The sequence below is a fragment of the Mesocricetus auratus genome, unplaced genomic scaffold, assembly GCF_017639785.1.
Source record: "Mesocricetus auratus isolate SY011 unplaced genomic scaffold, BCM_Maur_2.0 Super-Scaffold_100676, whole genome shotgun sequence".
In the NCBI taxonomy this organism is placed as follows: Eukaryota; Metazoa; Chordata; class Mammalia; order Rodentia; family Cricetidae; genus Mesocricetus; species Mesocricetus auratus.
The window spans coordinates 145903155-145921167 of NW_024429266.1; the positions used below are offsets into that span (position 1 = coordinate 145903155).

Here is an 18013-nt window from a genome sequence, read left to right on the forward strand (position 1 = left end):
AAAGTGAAATCTCCTCTTCACCAACTGTCAATAATTAGCCGATTTTGTGAGGTTGAAATGTGTCCACAGAAGGAGGCGGGGCTTGTCTGGGGACCAGTGGGGGTGGGGGGTGGGGCGACAAGGGAGGCTCAGCCCTGTCTCTAGGTGTGTGGAAGGATTGTTGTCTGGGGTCATCCTGCAGCCTTGGACCTCCCTTCTGCCCTCTGATTGGCTTTTTCCCAGCTTGAGCCCTATATGGCCCCAGTTAGGACCCCAGTTGAGAGGCAAATATTAGAATTCAGTTTCTTCCAGGCTCTGCCCTGTAGGAACCTGGAAGTGACAATAAGAGGCAGGTGCTTGAATCAGAAGGATGGCAGCTACGCTACCCAAAGTCCCATGCTGATCCGTAGGCGCCTGCCTTTGGCGCAGCGTGAGCGTGCCCTCTTAGTGTAGCTGAAAGGTGCCAAGAGGAGTCTGGGCAAGGCCCTTAGCCTACGGGGGAGCATGCCTTCCTTGTAGTCCCCGGGCCCTGTCCTCCCAGCTATGTAGGGCAGGGCTGCAGAGGAGGAGCAGGCACCAGCATTTAAACTGTGGCTGGAAGGATGTGGCTGCTGAGGCCTCTTGGGGGCAAGGAGTCATGTTCACAAGCCAGAGGTTGTTTCCCATTGGGCCTGTTTGCACTGTCTGTAGTCTTGTCTTTTGTGTTGGCCCCTGGCCTTTGGCCTTTACTAACACCTCGGCAGATGGGCCCCTCCTCCCCAGTCTCTAGCTTTTGCTGAACACCTTAACTGAAAGAAAGAGCATCAATCAGCCCCGCTCAACCTAAGCACTCCCCCAGCTCAGCTCCAGAGGGCCTCCAGGGCCCCAGGCATGTTGGGAGGAGGCTGAAGCCCTCTTCTGGTCCTCAGCACTGCATGCACGTGGCTCTCAAATTGGCACTCTGAAGTAATGTCTAGGGTCACATTCAGTCCCTGCTCAGCCGCTGCTGCTCACCTCTCCTTGTCCCTCTGTAGTTTTTAGAGTTAGGAAGTAGGGGTGTTCCCTCACGGTAAGATTGTGCCCCTCCCATGGGTGCTAGAACCTCTCTACCCTCACCAGCCCTGCAGAAAGTGAGAGCACGGGGGACTTGCTTGGCCAGGCAGTGTGACACTCAGAAGGTAGCGAGCACCCTCCCTGATTTGTCTCCCTTTCTCAGAACAAATCTGTGGGAAGAGTTGGGAATCTTCTAGAATGCCCTGTCCCTGGGACATTTTTTCTTGATGTTCAGGACCTATCCTTCCTCAAACATGAAGGTTCTGGTCCCATGTCCAACCTTAAGAGAGAGTCTCTCCTTCCCTCCATGTAAGGCCAAGGCCCCGCCTCCATCTCTACCTGACACATTTGGCTCTGTGGGCTCCTTTTCCTTCTGCTCTTCCAGGACCAAAACAAGGTCAGAGACAGTGTCTAGTGAGCACTGTGTCCCTCCTGAGTCCCAGAGTGCTGTCTCCATTCCCCTCCAGTCTCACATCCATCTTTGCTTAGAGATGTTTGTTTGGGGTTTTTCTCATTTGCTGGTTTAATCAATCCCCACTGAATGCTGAAGCAGGCTATTTTTGCTGTCAGAAATCTGCCGCCTCCCCGCCCGCTGCTTTCTTGGAATTTGCCCACAGGACCCCCCAGGAGGGACAAACGGGGATGGCAAAGCCACTTGGATCCCAGGAACGCCAACGCCACCTGTCATATTGCTGTTCCCCACACCCCCATCCTAACCCATGCGTGCACACGGGCCTACCACACACGTGCATACACACATTGTCAGTGAGAGGCTTCAGGAAAGCCACCTCCCAACCTGTCCTTCCCAGGTCTCCCTCCCAGAACCTTCTAGATAGATTCAGGATGGAGTAGAGGCTGAGTTGGGCAAAGCTTCCACTGCTGTGAAAGCACTAAGTGAAAAGTGCTCGGAGCACGCCTGGCCCAGCCCTGTAAGAGGCATTATTGGGGAAACTGAGTCCTCAGGGCTGAGAAGACAAAGCGAGAAGGACTCTGAGGTCAGTCCAGCAGAGGGTAGCCAGGAACACTATAAAGTTCTGAAGTGAGGCTGGGCTTGGAGCACTTGCTGGGTCTACAGAGTTCATGGGAGGAGCCCCACATGGAGGGGGCTTTAGTTCAGTTTGACTGAGTTGAAATACTGAGCCATCTTGAGGGGCTCTCAGTGGTGTGGATGTGGGAGCTGTAATCTGTCTCCTCCCGGTCGTATTCTTCAGTTAGAGATGTGATGAGGTTAAAAACATGTGCTGGAATGCTTAAGGCCACAATCTTGGGTGTGGCATGAGAACAGGGGACCCCTCAGGGAGGAGGCAGATATAGCCTACAATCGTGCCTCAAGAGCAGAGCATCCAAGGAACCCAGAGAAAGCCCCAAGAGGCCTTTGAGCAGACCAGACATGCTCTTCTCTCAGTGGAAGTTCTGGACACCCAATCTTCTCCACCAAAGATAACAGGTATTCTAGAAAGTTCTGCGAGGGACAGGCTGGGAGGTGGCTTTGCTGAGTCTGGAGTCAAGGAGTCCGGTTTTGTTTTGTTTAAGACAGAATCTTGGTATGTAGACCAGGCTGACCTAGAACTCTCAATCCTCCTGCCTCTGCCTTCCAAGTGCTGGGATGATAGGCATGTGCCACCACGCTTAGCTGGAGTGTGACCGTTGAAGAAGGTTGTTGGGGTGTATCCTGGGTACCAGAGGCCTAACCCAGGCACCTAGGGGTCCAAGCTCAGTTCTTAGCTGCTTCTGTACCTCAGTTTACCCTGGCCATCAGACTCTCAGATCAGTTGCAAAGACTGGTGTGCAGTGTGTATACGTGAGCAGAGCCTGAGGTCGGCTCTGTCCTGGTTAGAAAAGTAAGAAATGGCTACCTGGTGGGCCAGCCAGGCTTTGGGAACCTATGTCAAGTGCTATGCCACCTGCCTGCCTCAGAGGCACAGAGCCCTGGGCAGGCACGGAAGTGGCTTTAGGCTGTGTCACAGGGTCAGGCTGAATGTCCCACCCCTCTGCCCTTCTCTTTGAAAAGGGGGTAGAAAAGCCTGCCACTGCATCAGAGGCGGGAGGGGGGAGCGCTTTGTAGTAGGGAAAAGTTTCTGAGAATGGGGCACGCCTGGGGGATCCAGTTTCCTGTTTATGTCTCTGCACCTTAGTTTCAGGTTCAAATATGTAAACTATCCACTGGGCCTGGCTGCAGGTGTGTGTGCTCGCAGGCCGGGAGGCAGAGGTGCCCCCAATACATTCCTGACTTCTGGCCCCCACCCCAACACAGGGTGTCTGGCTGCAAATAGCTCAAGGTTAACCCTTCCCAGGCCATGAAGGAAAGCTGTAGGGAAGCCAGGGCTCTGGAGCTAGCTGGGCCTTGAGTTGTTTAGGGGGAGATACTGGACATGGCATTTGGGGGCGTCTCCTGAGAGGTCTTCATGATTTGAGCTTGGTCTGCAGGATAGATATGGGGTTGATCAAGAAGGCCCAGCAGAGCAATAGTGCTTATTTCATGACAGGCCGGACATGTTCATGGCCAGTTCTGGGACAAGAGGTACCACCAGCACGTACTGAGCGATATCTGCAGCAGTGCCCTTTATAGTCCCTGCAGCTCCTCCTTTCTGAGGCCCTGGCACCTTCTTCCAGACACTTCTCTATGAGAACCTCCATTCAGCTCTACCAGCCCAGGCTCGAAGGAGTCTACCAGGTCAGATACACAGATTCCTGGTTGCCTCAGCCAACAGCCTGAAGCCGGGGGATCTCTTTTTCCTGTGGCTGTTCACTACTATCCCATCTCCCTGAAGTCTGGGGGAATTGCCTTGAGGATATAGTCAAGTCCCAGCCTTTCCAGCCCAACCCCCAGGGCCTCTGATGCTGGTGCCCCTTCGGGCTGTACCTATACCTCTCTGAGCCTTTATCTCATGGTCCCTCCAAGAGCCCCATCTGCCAGTGACTGTGGCCACTGTGCCATTTCCATCTGGCATCCCTAAGTCACCTCTCAGTACCACCCAGCCACAGAGGAGTCCTCAAAAGAAAGAACAGCACTTGTCCTTTGCTCTGCGGAAGGGGGAGCAGTGTCTAGCCGTACTGTGACCCACAGGTTTAGAGGACATTGCCAGGCGGGGCCTGGAGAAATTGCTCTGGAGAACCGTTCCCTCCTGCCTTCATCTCAGAAAGTTGACCTACAACGGGTACGCTTATCTATGGGTAAGAGGAGGAAATGGTGGCCTGATGACACAGGCTGCACCGGGGTCCTTGTCCTGGCCTCCCCCAATTGAGCCCAATGGCGATGGCCCCCGGTGGTCTCCGCACACATGAGGTCTGAAGATGGCGGATCATTGGCCCCACACCCAGCCATGGCCAGAGAACTAGAGGGGGCCTCACAGGCAGGTAGCTGACTTGTCACAGAATGGAAGCAGGACTGCATGCACCCAAGGCCAGCCCCGAGTCAGCACGGGAAGTCTCTGTTTCAGGAGGATCCCCCCAATCTAGCCCCTAAGAGCAAAGCCGTCAATGGGGCCACTGTGAGATGTCATTCACTTGGTACCGAGAGCCTTGGGGTGTCTGGGTACCCTATGTCACTGTTCGACTGCTTGTGCTGGCCGCCTAAGGCTGCTTTCCTGGGCTCATTCCCTTCCCCACCCCTCGAATGTGCCTGTTCCCCTCCATCTGCTCTTCCGGGCAAGCTCCCCCACTCTGGAGGCGCTGGCTGTGCGCACACATCCGGCTCCCTCTTGCCCAGAGCCCAGAACCCTGGGCCCATCTGCCTCTCAGGCCGTTCACTCAGGAGACCCACAGGCACCCCAGCCTCAGCATGGCCAACCCACCCGCTCCCACTCCCTGCCTCTGAGAATGGTATCACCACCACCCCGGCTCCTGAGCTAGAATTAGGAGTCCTCCAACGCCCAGTCATCCTCAACACCTCCCTCTCACCCCCACATGCAATTGGTCATCAACTCTGTGGATGTCATCTTCAGAAAGGCTCCTTGGCACACTCTTGCTCCTGCCCCCATGGGCAGCATCAGAAGGCAGGACCTAAGAACTTTCTGGCTCCAACAGCTGCTCCTCCGGGAGGCTTCCTTGCCCCTCTCCTCCCATCCCTCACCCTGCCATGGCCAGAGGGGCCTTTCTGAAACCTGGGTGTGCCCATCCCTGCTCATAATCCTTCCATGGCTCCCTAATTTTCTTAGATAGTGGCTGACACCTCCAGGTAGTCTAAGGTGTCTTGCCTGTCCTAGGCTGACATCCGTGTGTCCCCTATGCCCACCACTGCTCTTTATAAGCACATGCTGACTGGCCAGCTGGTTTCTTCCCCCTAATCTAGAAAGTACTGCCTGCCTTCTCTTATCCAAATCCTGCATTCTCTTCCTGGCCCACCTCCTCTGAGAAGCCCCCTTCCTCGTTCCTCCGTCAGTACATGGTAACCCCAAGGCCCTCCCCAGTTTCCATGGTACTTTGCTTGTCTCTCAGGAATCCATCTGCTTTCACTTTCTGACTCCTCCCCTAGACTTCCAGCCTCTCCAGGGCAGTGGGCTGGCCCTGTCCATCACTATTCACTCAGCCTGAGTGTGTGGAGTTGGTTAATGTGCGCTATACACACACTGAATGAAAATGAGCAGGAATGGCATCTCTGTCCCCAAGACCCTCATCTAGAGTGCCTGGGTCACCTCCCCCAGGAGGCTTGCACTGCATGCTTCTCCCCAAACTTGTTTCTGGTCTACCTGCTGCCCTCAGCTCAGTGGGGGCCCATAGGAACCTGGGTGCCATGATGAGGAGGCCTCAGTCTTGTGGGGGGTGCTGTGTTCTGTGGGAAGTGGGCCCTGCAGGCCGTGGCCCGGGGCCTCGGTCCTCCACCTCCATGGTGAGCAGCCTCTAGGATTTTAATGCAGGCCTCAGTGCTTCAGTGAAAGCTGCATGGGGAGCTGCTAATAATGGCACTAAAATAAAATATGCTACATCTGTTATGGGTAGCAGAACAAAATTAGCTGCTCACACCTCTGACATCCAAGATGTCTTAACTTAAAATACTCCTTGGCTTACTTTACATCATTTACTGATTATATTTAAAAGAAATACAATTTTGCAATTACTGTTCTTTCCAGTGTGGTATCTATGCATCATTTTCCTTTTATGTTTATATATTTCTCCTTCATTAGTGCAGTCTGAAGGGTGATTAGGATTCTTCAAACATTTTACAGAGGTTAAACGTTGATTAAGATTTAATTATTACTGTAAATAGCTTGGAATGACATATGGTGCAAAAGCCTGACATATGTGCATTTGAATAAATGAAGTGCTATTTCCCAGGATGCCTCGGTAGCTGTTTAACAGCTTTCCCGAAGGGTTATGTTACACCTCATGGTAAGATTGCTGGGATGTTATATTTTGTTGGTTTTTGCAGCTGAAAGCTAAGAACAGTTTTCCAGTTTTTTAAAAACATTGAATATTTTAAATACCTAAATTGTTTTGCACAAATTTTTGCTAATTTGTCTAACTAGGTTAAACATTTTCAAAAGCATTTAGATTTTTAAGCGTGGGCGCTGTGCATTGTGTCAGTGGCAGCATGGGGACGAGGGGAGCCGGTGGGGTGGAGGGGACTCAGGGGAGAGGGGTGGGGCAGGAGAAGGGGAGGGGCCCTGTGTCCTGAGCCTAGCTCTCATCTCAAGTAGCCAGAATGTTAGGGTATGGAGGACAGGGGATAGGCGCCCCTTCTCCAGGGTCCCATCCATGCCTGCCAGTTCTAATCCTCACCAAACTCCATCTTGCCTGAACCTTGACCTACATACCCTGTCTTGACTGAGCTCCCTGAAATCTCCCTTGTTCGTGCCATCCTCTGGCCACATCCTGAGGCGTCCGTGACTTCTCGTATGGGTGTACCTAGGACCGTGTTCAGCTGAGCTACAACATAAAGGCCTGGTAGTTCCATGATCTTGCCTGGGTCACATGTCAAGCTTGGGGTGGGGTCATCCCCAGGAGAGCAGCTCCCTCACTGGTCTACCCCATGCTATCCCTTCTGGCTCAACCTGGAGCTGAAGGTCGACATCTGGGCTGCTGTGGTTTCCAGAAGGATCTAGTCTTTAGGTGCTTGCTGCTCATTTTCTTTCTACCCATTACTTCAACCAGAGAGACTCTAGCACTGTGCTGGGCCTTAATGTCTCAGAGTGAACAAGGCCCACAGGCCTGCCTTGGGGGGGGGTTCTTGTGATCTGACATCGAACGGTAGAGGGTGAGTGAGCAGTCAGCCCCCCAACTCTGTGATATCACTTGGATATAAGAAATTCAGGAGTCTTGAACCAGAAAGGTTGTCCTACGCAGCCTGGATGAGCAGTGGTCTACAGCTAGGCCTGCAAAGATGACTGAAGACAGAGAAAAATAGGGTGGGGGTGAGAATGGAGGTGGGTGGAGCCTCTAACAGACAGGGCAACCCAGGCAGATTTGGGGTGAGGCAGGAAATAGACCAGTTTGCCTAATGAACCCAAAGAAGTACATATGCCCCGCGTCTTCAACATAATGGGAAGCATAGCAGTGGGGACCGAGGGCATGGGTTCAGGTCACTGAACCAATTTTGAGTGAGGATAGGAGCAACTAGACCAGAGATTCAGAAGGCAGTGGGCTGAAATGGATGCGTCTGTAAGGAGCAGAGGGGAGGGGAGGGGAGGGAGGTAAGGGGAAGGGAAGGGAGGAGAGAGGAGGGGAGGGAGCACAGGGTCTTTGGTTAGATAGCCATTTGATAAGGGTGTTACTGCCCATAACATGGAGCTGGGGCTGGGGCAGGGAGAAACAGCAGACGCAGTTCCATTTCAGAATAGTTGAGCTTATGTACCCATAAAGCATCCATCACCTTTGACCAGCCAGCAGGCAGCTGTTGGACTGTGGCTCGAGGGAGAACCACAGCTGGACAGCCCTCAGACGTGACAGCCACCAGGAACCCAGCCAGACCAAGCCCCAAATACCCCAGGAGGTGTCCAATAGGTGTTGCGAAATGAGGGCAACAGTGACCTTGCAGAGGGAGGTTTTCATAGATAATGGGAACAGGAACCGGATTTGCTGTGGGCTGAAGCCAGTGGGAGGTAGACAGGTGGGTTTGACCAGAATGGACAATTTAAAGAAACCTGGTTGCTGGGGAGAAGAAACACCAGGCCGCAGGCAAGCCTACCATGGTGCAAAAGGAGTCTCCTCAGGCGCAAGGTTCTTATGGCACATGGAGACACTCACGGGGAGGAGTCAGTGGGCAGCAAAGTTCAGAGAGAAGTACATCTAGGAGAAGGCTGTGCAGAGGCAGGAGGAAGGCGGAGCCAGGTGGGTTTCTGTCTTCTGAGGGGGAGGGACAGTCACTGAGAGGGAAAGAAGGAGGGGCAGAGTGTGGACCTTGGTAGGCTATGGGTTTGATTAGGGAAGTCTGCGTGCAGATCCTCACTAGTGCCATGAAGTAAGCAGGCTCGGCAGCTCAGGAGGGGGAAGCTGGGGGTGAGTCGCTGAGGTGACTGCAGAGACTGAATATAGAGCCTCAGTAGAGGATGGGAGATGGATTTGACTAGGCAGTGGGCCCAGGGGTCACTGCTGCCAGCTGCCACAAGGGTCAGACTGAAGTCGGGGACAGCGGATTTTGAGGATCTCTGTGAGGTGGCCAAGTTGAGCGGTAGATGCATGGGCAGACCTCTGAAGCAGGGCTTCTGCCAATCAGGGCTAGACGGATCCTTGAGTCTGGGAAGGAGCTGAAGTAATGGCCCCTGAGGTCTGAGGTGGGGCGCGTGTGTGTGTGTGTGTGTGTGTGTGTGTGTGTGTGTGTGTGTGTGTGTGTGTGTGTACAGAGATGGAGTATCTGAGCCCTGCAGTATTATTGGTCCAGGAGAGCAGTGAGTAGGGTGCTGCAAGGGGGGAGGTTTGAGATGGGTGGGGGGTTCTCAAATGTTCTGGCAGTATGGGGAACAAGGGCATTTGCAATGAGAGAAATCCAGAATCTAGAGGAGAAAGAGACTGGCACTGAGCTGGAAGGGTGATACAAGAGGGAGCACGCACACCCTTCACTAGGACGCATGGGCACTGGCGGGGGGCGGGGCATGCACAGGGACAGAACTGTGGGTACCAGGGAAGTCTTAGAACCACTGCATGTCTCTTCCCAGCTCTCCCCACCTCTGCATTCTTCTCCTTCTCTCCTCAGATCGAAACCTCCCAGTTGGAGCCTGAGATAGCCCGGGCTACAAGCAGCCGGACGGTGGTGTACAATAAGGGGCTGTGAGTGCAGATCCACCGGCCTGGGAGCACAGCAGTATCCAGGCCGGAGGCTTGGGGTGGGGAAGGAGTCTCATAGCTGTGTCTGCAGGGAGGGGCTGCCTGGGAGGCAGCCAACCTCCAGCAGTAGGGAGACTAACCATTCACATTTTAACATGGGGGAGAGGAGTTCTGACACATTTCCTACACGAAAAGAATCAAGTGCATCTCTGGGCCTTACATGGGGTCATCTAAACTCCACTCAGCACAATTCCGTGTGAGCTGAAGAATTGTAGAGTGTTCCTGGGGTAGAATTAGGATCCTTTTATATGTTGCTTTTTTGTTTTAATTTTTTATTAGAAGCAAGTCTGAGCCTTGGTTGCAGTTGACCAGAAGCAGCAGGGGGACAGGTGGAGGAAGCCAGAGGAGCCTTGGGAACTGGGTTGGATCATGGAAGGAAAATATAATGGCTAGGCCCAATGGGCCCCTGGGTTAGAGAAAGGAAGGGAGAGGAGGTATTCGCACTCTACAGAATGAACTAGCCATAATCAGGGTCTCGGGAATTGACTCTCATGCTCAAGGCACACCAGAGACCTCTGGAAGATTCCAGAAGCAGCGGGCTCTGAATGTAGCCAGCTCCTGTCCACACCACAATAGAGTGAAAATTAGTGACCCAGGCATGGGCCATCTTTCATGGAGCTCTTATGGATTCCAGGCCCCTGAGAGCATCCCAGCTGTAATCAGGAAGCCACACGAAGGAACATTGTTTTATATGAAGAAGAAGAGAAACCTGACTAGGCTCTCTTTTCTAAGAGTATCTGGAGTTTTATACTGAGGCAAAGGTGGCTGAGCCCACTGCTGTGCAGTCTGTAGCCTCTGACACTGTAGCATCTCATACCTTCCTGCAGAGGGGAGTCTCCTGCTCGAGGGTACAAGGCCAGATCCCTGGAAACTGCCTGAGAGATAGCATCATCCTCACTCGGGCACTGGCAGGCCCTGTGGCAATGGGCAAGCCACCTGCATCTCTGAGCCTCCATCCCCTGCCTGGAAGCAAATGGTCGAATGGGGGTCCCCACGGGCCTCTGACTCCTCTCTGCCTGATTCACTCAGATGCTACGCATTCCAAGCATATCTCTAAGGTGGATTCTGGTCTGGAAAAGGCATCAGACTCCTCTGCAAATGGCCAAAACTTGATCTCAGAAAAGGACCTTGCCATCTGTATATGACCGCACCTCCTGGAAGACCTTGACATGTGTCAAACATCACGTGGCTATGGAGTTGGCAGCGTGGATGCCTAAGACAAGCACGGGGTGTCACTCCGTGTGCCGCCTCTCACTGCTGCAGACTCAGAGGCTTCTTTGCTGTTCGCTCATGACTCCATCTCATTTGCAGGCCATAGAGGAAGAGTTAGGTCTTCCTAGGGATGCGGGGTCTGGGTGGGGATGAGTAGGGCGACTCCTGATCCAAAAGATCTCCAGAAAGGAGATGCGCTGGTCTTCATACAGCCCTCATCTGACCCCACTGTAATGGGAGTCCTGACCCCGGCACCTCACCCTGGTGACTCAGGAGGGATCAGGCTCAAGGTAGACATGTATGGCACAGGGCAGCAAGGACAAGGCCACAGGTTGCCTGTAGAAATTTAAGGTGGGTGTAGCTGCAGTGGGGTGCATCTGCCATGGGCATTGGCACCATGGTCTCCAGGCCTTGACTGGGGACTAGATCTGTCTGGGGCCTCTTTTGAAAACGTCATTCCCAGCTCTCCCTGCCTTCACTTGTCGTGGAGTCTTGTCCTTATGCATTTTATCTTGGGACCAAAACCGCCCTCCCCCAGCTCTGCCTATTCCAGAGTCCCACAGACCAGGGCCTCTTCCAGCTCTTTCTCTGTACTGGCTGCCACTGTGCTGCCTCAGCGTCCCTCGTCGGTTTGCTGGGAGTGGGGGTGATCTCCTAAATACCAGCCCAGGTGAGCTGAGGGGGCAGTTGCTTTGGATATGCAGCAGCAAAGGGTCCTTCAGGGTGATGGTGACTGAGTCTTGAGCCATGCTGCTGAACCCTGTTCTGACTTCATAAAATCCAGGAGGGAATCTTTCTGTGAATGCACATACAAATGCCCCTATTTGCTGAGGCTAAAGGAAACAGGCCTGGCGGGAATGGGCAGGGATGCACTCTCATTGGATCGAGTTTTGCCAGCAGTTGGGGTATAGCTACATCAGGCTCTCTAGGTGGCCTGGCATTCCTGGCCACTTCTCCTCTGGTTACTTTAAACATTCCCTAAGGCTCCAAGGATGCTCTTCCATCTCTGGAAATTTGAGAGTGCAGGAACCCAAAGTCCAAGATGCTAAGATGGCCACAAAATCAGGGTATCTGACACTCTGTCTCACTTCCTGATTGTGGATGTCTTCCATCTGAAGCCTCTAGCCCGGAATGGGGTGGGATGGAGTGGAGGAGGGGAAGAGCCAGTGGGGGGCAGGTCCATGGTGGGCTTCCAGCCTTGGGCAGGTATGAGCGAGGCCCCAACACGTATGCCTCAGCATACCTAGGGACTTCAGACTGTCTTTTTAACCTCAGAAAATTTCTCAATTTATGTGATTTATGCCATACTAATGAGCTGTGGGCAATAAACATGGATTTAAAACACATGACTGTGGCTTTGTGAATTATAGGATGGTGAGAGGGGAGGAATGAAGAAACACAGAGGGGCCGGGTAAAGGCAGCCTGGGGACTTTGTGGGAATGCCACCAAGGGAAAGTACAGGCTCAGGGTTCAGGACGTGGTATGAGGATGCTGAGAAAGAAGGTGAGTTGAAACCACAGCAGAGGACCAGCTTGGACGGCTCAGCAAGGAAAAGTGGTCACCATGCAAGCCTGAGCAACTGAGCTTAATCCCCAGAACGCTTGGTGGAAGGAGAGAACCGATTCCCAATAGTTCTCGTCTGATTGTCATGTGCACCATAGCATGTGAGCCCCGGTCATGCCCCCCCCCCCGCCCCCGCCACACACGCACACACGTAAAAATAAAGACAAAAGAAGCCCAGCGACTGAATGGTTGCTGGAGACACTTACCTTAAGGAACTGGAACACATTAGGATTTCAGTATATTCTTGTGCTGTGTGGATCCCGGAAACTGGGGGTGAAGAAAAGGGGACCACCCTGGCCTGCCTGTGGCCTGGAGACCTACGAGGGCTCTGCACCAAGTGCAGACAAGATGTTTTCTGTGTGTTTGGCTTCAGCCCTGGAGCTCTGCCCCCTCACAACTCCCTCATAATCCCCCATGTGTTAGCTACATTTTATGTCAATGACACAGCTCTAGTACTGAGAGAGGGGGGCCTCAGTTGAGAAAATGCCTCCATAAGATCAGGTTGTAGAGCATTTTCTTAATTGGTGATTGGTGTGGGAGGGTTCAGTCATTATGGGTGCTGCCATCCCTCGCCTGGTGGTCCTGGGTGCTATACGAAAGCAGTCTGAGCAAGTCACGGGGAGCAATGTGGTAAGCAGCTCCCCTCCATAATGTCTGCCTCAGCTCCTGCCTCCAGGTTCCTGTCCTGGCTTCTTCCGGTGATGGACCTGTGGCGTGAAGTGTAGGTGAAATAAATCCTCTCTTCCCAGTTTGCTTCTGGCCATGGTTTCATCACGACAATAGTGACCCTAATTCGGACACTCCAGGACCAGGACTCTCTCAAGCTGCCCCCTAGAAGTCTACAGGGGGAGGGCTGCTCTCTTCTTGGGGACCACCGAGCATCTTTCAGTCCTGGAGAGATGCTGAGGTAGGTAGAAAGCATGGAATAGCCAGATGCTGGCCTGGCCTCAGCGTGGCCAGTGGCTGTTGTAGGCACTTCTTGTGTGTATGCACATTTGTGAGCATTCATGTGCACATCTGTGTGCACACGTGTACAGAGACCAGAGGTCGTTGCTCAGGAGCCATCCACCTTGATTTTGAGGTCTCTCACTGGTCTGAGACTCACCAAGTTAACTAGATTGGCCAATGAGTGGACCCCAGGATTTGCCTATTTCTGCCTTTTCACTACTGACTCAGCACACATGACTTCTAGCTTCTTCTTCTTTATTTTTTGCTTTTGTTTTGAGACAGGATCTCTCTACATAGCCCTGGCTGTCCTGGAACTCACTATATAGATCAGGCTGACCTCAGACTCACAGAGATCCACCTGCCTCTGCCTCCCAAGTCCTGAGATTAAAGACATACACCACCACACCCAGCCCCTTTGCTTTTTAAAAGTGGTTTTCATCATTTTGCCCACTAAACCATCTCACCAACCTCCAGTGTAGTTTCTTCCAAACTGAGACTTGGTGTCCTTATCTACCAAATGGCAAGGACAGGGCCATGCTGGCTTGTTGGAGAGGCCAGTGGGGAATGCACCAGACCCTTCTCTCATGCTTCCTAATTATCCAGGGTACAGGTAGGAAGCTTGGGCTCTGTGCCTCACTGGAAGGGATGAAGAGGGAAAAGGCAAGAGGGAGAGGATGGGGTCTCTATTCAAAGTGATACCTGAAGCCAGAGGGCTACTGGTCTCTGGGGAATTTCTTTGTTAAAAGCCTCACAGGCCACACAGCCCCCAATCAGTGCGGAAATCCTTGACTCTCAGGACATACACAAATCCCTCCTGGGAACTGTTTGTTGTTTTTAGCTAGACTGGGGACTCAGCTCCTGCCCAGCTCTGAGATCATTAACACTTGAAGAATGCAGCCTCTCCTTCCCTGCATCCCCACAGACTGGCCCCGAATCTAGGCTTCTTCCTCCCACTCACAGACTAGGAGAGTCAGAATGTTGGGGGAGGGGGCAGGTGCGGGATCAGTGATGAGTGACCCTTTCCTGAGGCCTGAGGAGCCTGGCTTTATATTCAGAATGGGACCTCCTCCTGCCCCCTACCCCCAGCTGTTGTTGCTCCTACCGTCTCCTCTACCCCCTAACCACCAGTTAAGCCCATCTGCTTCTCCCAAGTCCTATTTCTACCATTTTCTGTAGTACCAGGTATCGCTAATGGCAATGGCCAAGAACAATCCCCACAAACCCACATGCACACCTCTAGGCAACTACTGTCAGCTTTTTCTAAGGTTAGAGGATGCCTCTTCAGTCAGTAGGGTAGAGGTGGAGAGATAGGAAAAGAAAAGAACCGATAGGGGGGAGGGGGACAATGGATAGACTGTCAGGCAATAGTTTCTCCCCGGGGAGACTCCGTCACCTCTGGTGAGGACAGAAGGGCTGCCATCAGTCCCAGACCACCCGACATTGCTCTCATCCTCTTCCTGTGTAAGTATGGGGAGGAAGAGGCATCACAGAAGGCTCTGGCCACTCCAAGAGTGAGTCACATGAAATCCACTGTGTTTCCTGGGGAGGCCAGTGGGACCACAGAGGCCTTGTGGAGAGAGTGGCCTCAGCAGAAAGCTGCAGGGAGGTTAGAGTGGACACAGTTCAGCTGCTGAGGGACAGGTAGGGGACGCTGCTTGGTCATGGGAGGTGACAAAGTCAGGGTGTGGGCCAGCATGGTAGAGACAAGGGTAGAGAGAAGTAAAGTCACTGGGGAGGGTGTGGTAGCAGAGGTGACCCTCTGTTCTGTTTGGGAGACCAAAGATAAAGGACAGTATATATATTTGCACCGACAAAGGCAGAAAGGAGACCAAATCTGCAGGAGAGGCAGCAATTTCATCTCAGGAGTTCTTATGTTTCTGGAAGACAGCCAGGTGGAGATGTTAGGAGACCAGCAAGGGCTGGGTATATAGGCTTGCATACTGGAAGCCAGTTGAGGTGGCACATGCCTGCTGTCATCTGAGCACTTGGGAAGTGAAGGATAGAGGATCGGAAGTGCAAGGTCAGTCATTTTCTCTGAAATATTTGAGGCCTGATCTCAGAGCAAAGCAAAAGACTTGTACGGGATTTATTTATTGACTGCATCTAGGAGTACGTTAGCAAGAAGAGAAGGCCTAGGGTAAAGTCCTGTGGAAACTCCACTTCTGTGGAGAGACCAGAAGCTGCCCAGAAAGCTCAGCGAAGGAGAGCTGAATGGTCACAGTGCGGTCAGGGCAAAAACAAGCCTTGTGGGCTGGTAAGTCAGTAAGCCTCTGGCTCATAACTTGTGGAGGTAATTCCAAGTACACGAATGAGTGCGTGCGTGTGTGTGTGTGTGCGTGTGTGTGTGTGTGTGTGCGTGCGTGCGTGTGTGTGTGTGTGTGTGTGTGTGTGTGTGTGTGTGTGTGCTTAGGCACTCTCAGAAGCCAGAAGCATCAGATCCCCTAGAGCTAGAGTTATAGGCAGTTGTCAGCCACCTAACATGGGTGCTAGGAAGTAAACTCAGGTCCTCTGCAAGAACAGTGTGCAGTCTCAACTGCTGAGCCATCTCATCTCTCCCTGTCTCCCTCCAGCCTTCCATCTTATTTTTTTGAGCCATGGTCTCTTACTAAACCCAGAAGTTACCTATTTGGCAAAATTGACCGACTCACAAGCCTCAAAGAGTTCTCCTGTCTTCCTAGCACTGGGATTTGGGGGGGGGGCTGGGGCATTGTTTATTTTTGCATGGGATCAAACTCAGGACTACATGCTTGCATGGCAAGCACTTTACCAATGAGCCATCTACATGGCAGTATATGGAAGTAATTCTTCAGATTTGGGTGTAAGCTGGCAGAGAGATATGGCTATGTGTCATGGCAGTCTGACACTGAACTCAGCAGGCATAGGAGGAAGACTCAGGCAGGGGTGAGATGGGGCTAAAGGCAGGGAAAAGACAAGAAACCAAAGAAACTAGAGAACAGACAGATTGGAGCCCACTTCAGAGAGCTCTTAGGACCTTCAGGAGGGCCAGGAGGTTACAGGAGGCAGGTGGAGAGGAGGGGATAGATACAGAAGTGTCCAGAGAGGATGGAAAGCCAAGAGTGAGGCCCTGCCCGAGGCCCCTGCACCCTCGTTCACAATCCTGAGAAGTGGGCTCATGGGAGACTTTGAAGTCTGACTTCCCCATTGGGGTCATGAGCAGGAAAGTAGGATTGGCAGCAAGACTGGAGGGCCCAATCCTTCCCAGCCCTCCAGATTTTGTGGGCTTCTCTCTATCCAAAGTCACAGCTCCTGTCTGGGGTCTCCCTAACCAGCTGTCCTTTCCAGGTTCTGCTGGTCACTGCTCCTGCCCCTTCAGGCCTAGGGGCTACACAGCCTTCCCATGGTTACCAAGGGCCATACTGCTCAGGCTCCCCATCTTTCAAGGGGTACACTGGCATGCTTCATGGCTTTTCCAGATTTGTTAGCTGTTCCTTTTTGTCACCTCCCCTTGGTTGCCCAGTTTAAGTGATGCAAAGGCATGCCTTCCAGGGCTCGCTTTTCTCTCTGAAGATGGGAGTCACGAAGTTGGGGATGTAGGTGAGTTGGTTGCCTGGCATTCATAAAGTCCTGGATACAAGCTCCAGTGTCACTCAGGAGGTGAAGGCAGGAGGACCAGAAGTTCATGTTCAATCTCAGTTGTATATTAAATGTGGGGCCAGCCTGGGATACATGGTACTCTGTCTCAAAGGGAAGGAAGAAGGAAGGGAGGAAGGAAGGAAGGAAGGAAGGGAAGAAAGGAGGAAGGGAGGGAGGAGGAAAGAAGGAAGGAAGGGAGGAAGGGAGAGAGGAGGGAGGGAGGAAGGAAAGAGAGAGGGAAGTAGTGTTCACTGCTGACAGTAGCCAGGAAGAGGCTTAGGGAGAGGGGTGACAGTCTAAGGCCTCTATTATAGAGAGCAAGAACTGGTTTATCAAAGAGAGTGAGGGTTGCGCTGAGAGTATGCAGAGGGTGTCACTATCACACACTGTCCTCTGGTGTCCTCATGGCTCAACATGTAGGTGTAGAAGTGGTCTGAACAGACTTGTAACTCTGCTAGCTTGGTACAACCAAGGATAGATAGCAGATCAAGGACCTGTCATAGGGGGACAGCTGAGAGGGTCCTGTGGGGCCCCACACTAGTGTGGGTAGGAGAGAGAGCAAACCAGCAGGAGAAGCCAGCAAGGGGCTTCTGAACTGTAACTTGAAAGTGCTCTTCCCAAGCATGAAGAGAGCAGGTGACAAGAAACTGAGGTACTAGGTCGGTTGTCCACTGAGACCCCAAGGTTTTGGGGGCGGGAAGGAGGGCCAGAAGCTGCTAGCTTCAGTCTGGGACAAACGAGGGGGCATGGCCAGGATGTGCAGCCACACTCCGTGCACGTGCACAGCACACATGCGCAGCCACACGCCCACACCCACCCACACAGTCACACTCTCGCGCACGCCCACAGCCCTCCCAGACACTCCAAACACCCTCACATGCACTCACCCTCACACGAACCCCAGACAGCAGATGGGGCGCTCGGGTAATTGGTTAAACCTGTTCCCGATGTCTGGCTCCGCCTTGGCAGCACCGTCTGACAGGAAAGCTGGCTGGGCCTGCACCGCTAAGCCTGCTGCCCCCATCCCCTCCCTCAGTGTGGCTGCCCTGGAGCAGGGTCCCAGAGAGACCTGTGGACGAGCTGGTTCCTCTTAGGCAGAACCCGGCTCTCCAGTCAAAGAGTGCTTGATGCCCTGTGGGAAGCAACCATAGCACCTGTGAGGAGAGGTTGGTTAAGAGAGCAGGTACCATGCAGAGACCAATCTGGGAAAGTTCCATGGACAAGAGGAAACAGTGTGATTGCTCCCTGCGGGGAAGACATGGGTTGGGGCTGAAGAACTCCTGCTTGCTACACAAGATCTCAGAAGAATCCGGCCATCATTTCTCAGGGCTCTGGAGGTCAGCACTGCTGATGAGAGTGGCCAAGCAGGCTTGCTTAGGGAGGCCTGGCCCAGCAGCTCACCCAGACACAGACACAGGGGAGGAGG

General features: G+C 53.0%; 1 protein-coding gene across 5 annotated transcripts in view; it reads left to right on the forward strand.

Moving 5' to 3' along the window:
- The window catches only part of Sfxn5 (sideroflexin 5), a 116896-nt gene extending 105068 nt beyond the window's left edge, over positions 1–11828 (forward strand). For all 5 annotated transcript variants that reach the window (XM_040737324.1, XM_040737323.1, XM_040737321.1 and 2 more), the window contains one exon: positions 9140–11828. In XM_040737324.1, the coding sequence (XP_040593258.1) occupies positions 9140–9217 (78 nt within the window). In that variant the 3' untranslated portion in view covers positions 9218–11828. The remainder of the gene's footprint in view (positions 1–9139) is intronic.
- The last annotated feature ends 6185 nt before the right edge of the window (positions 11829–18013 follow it).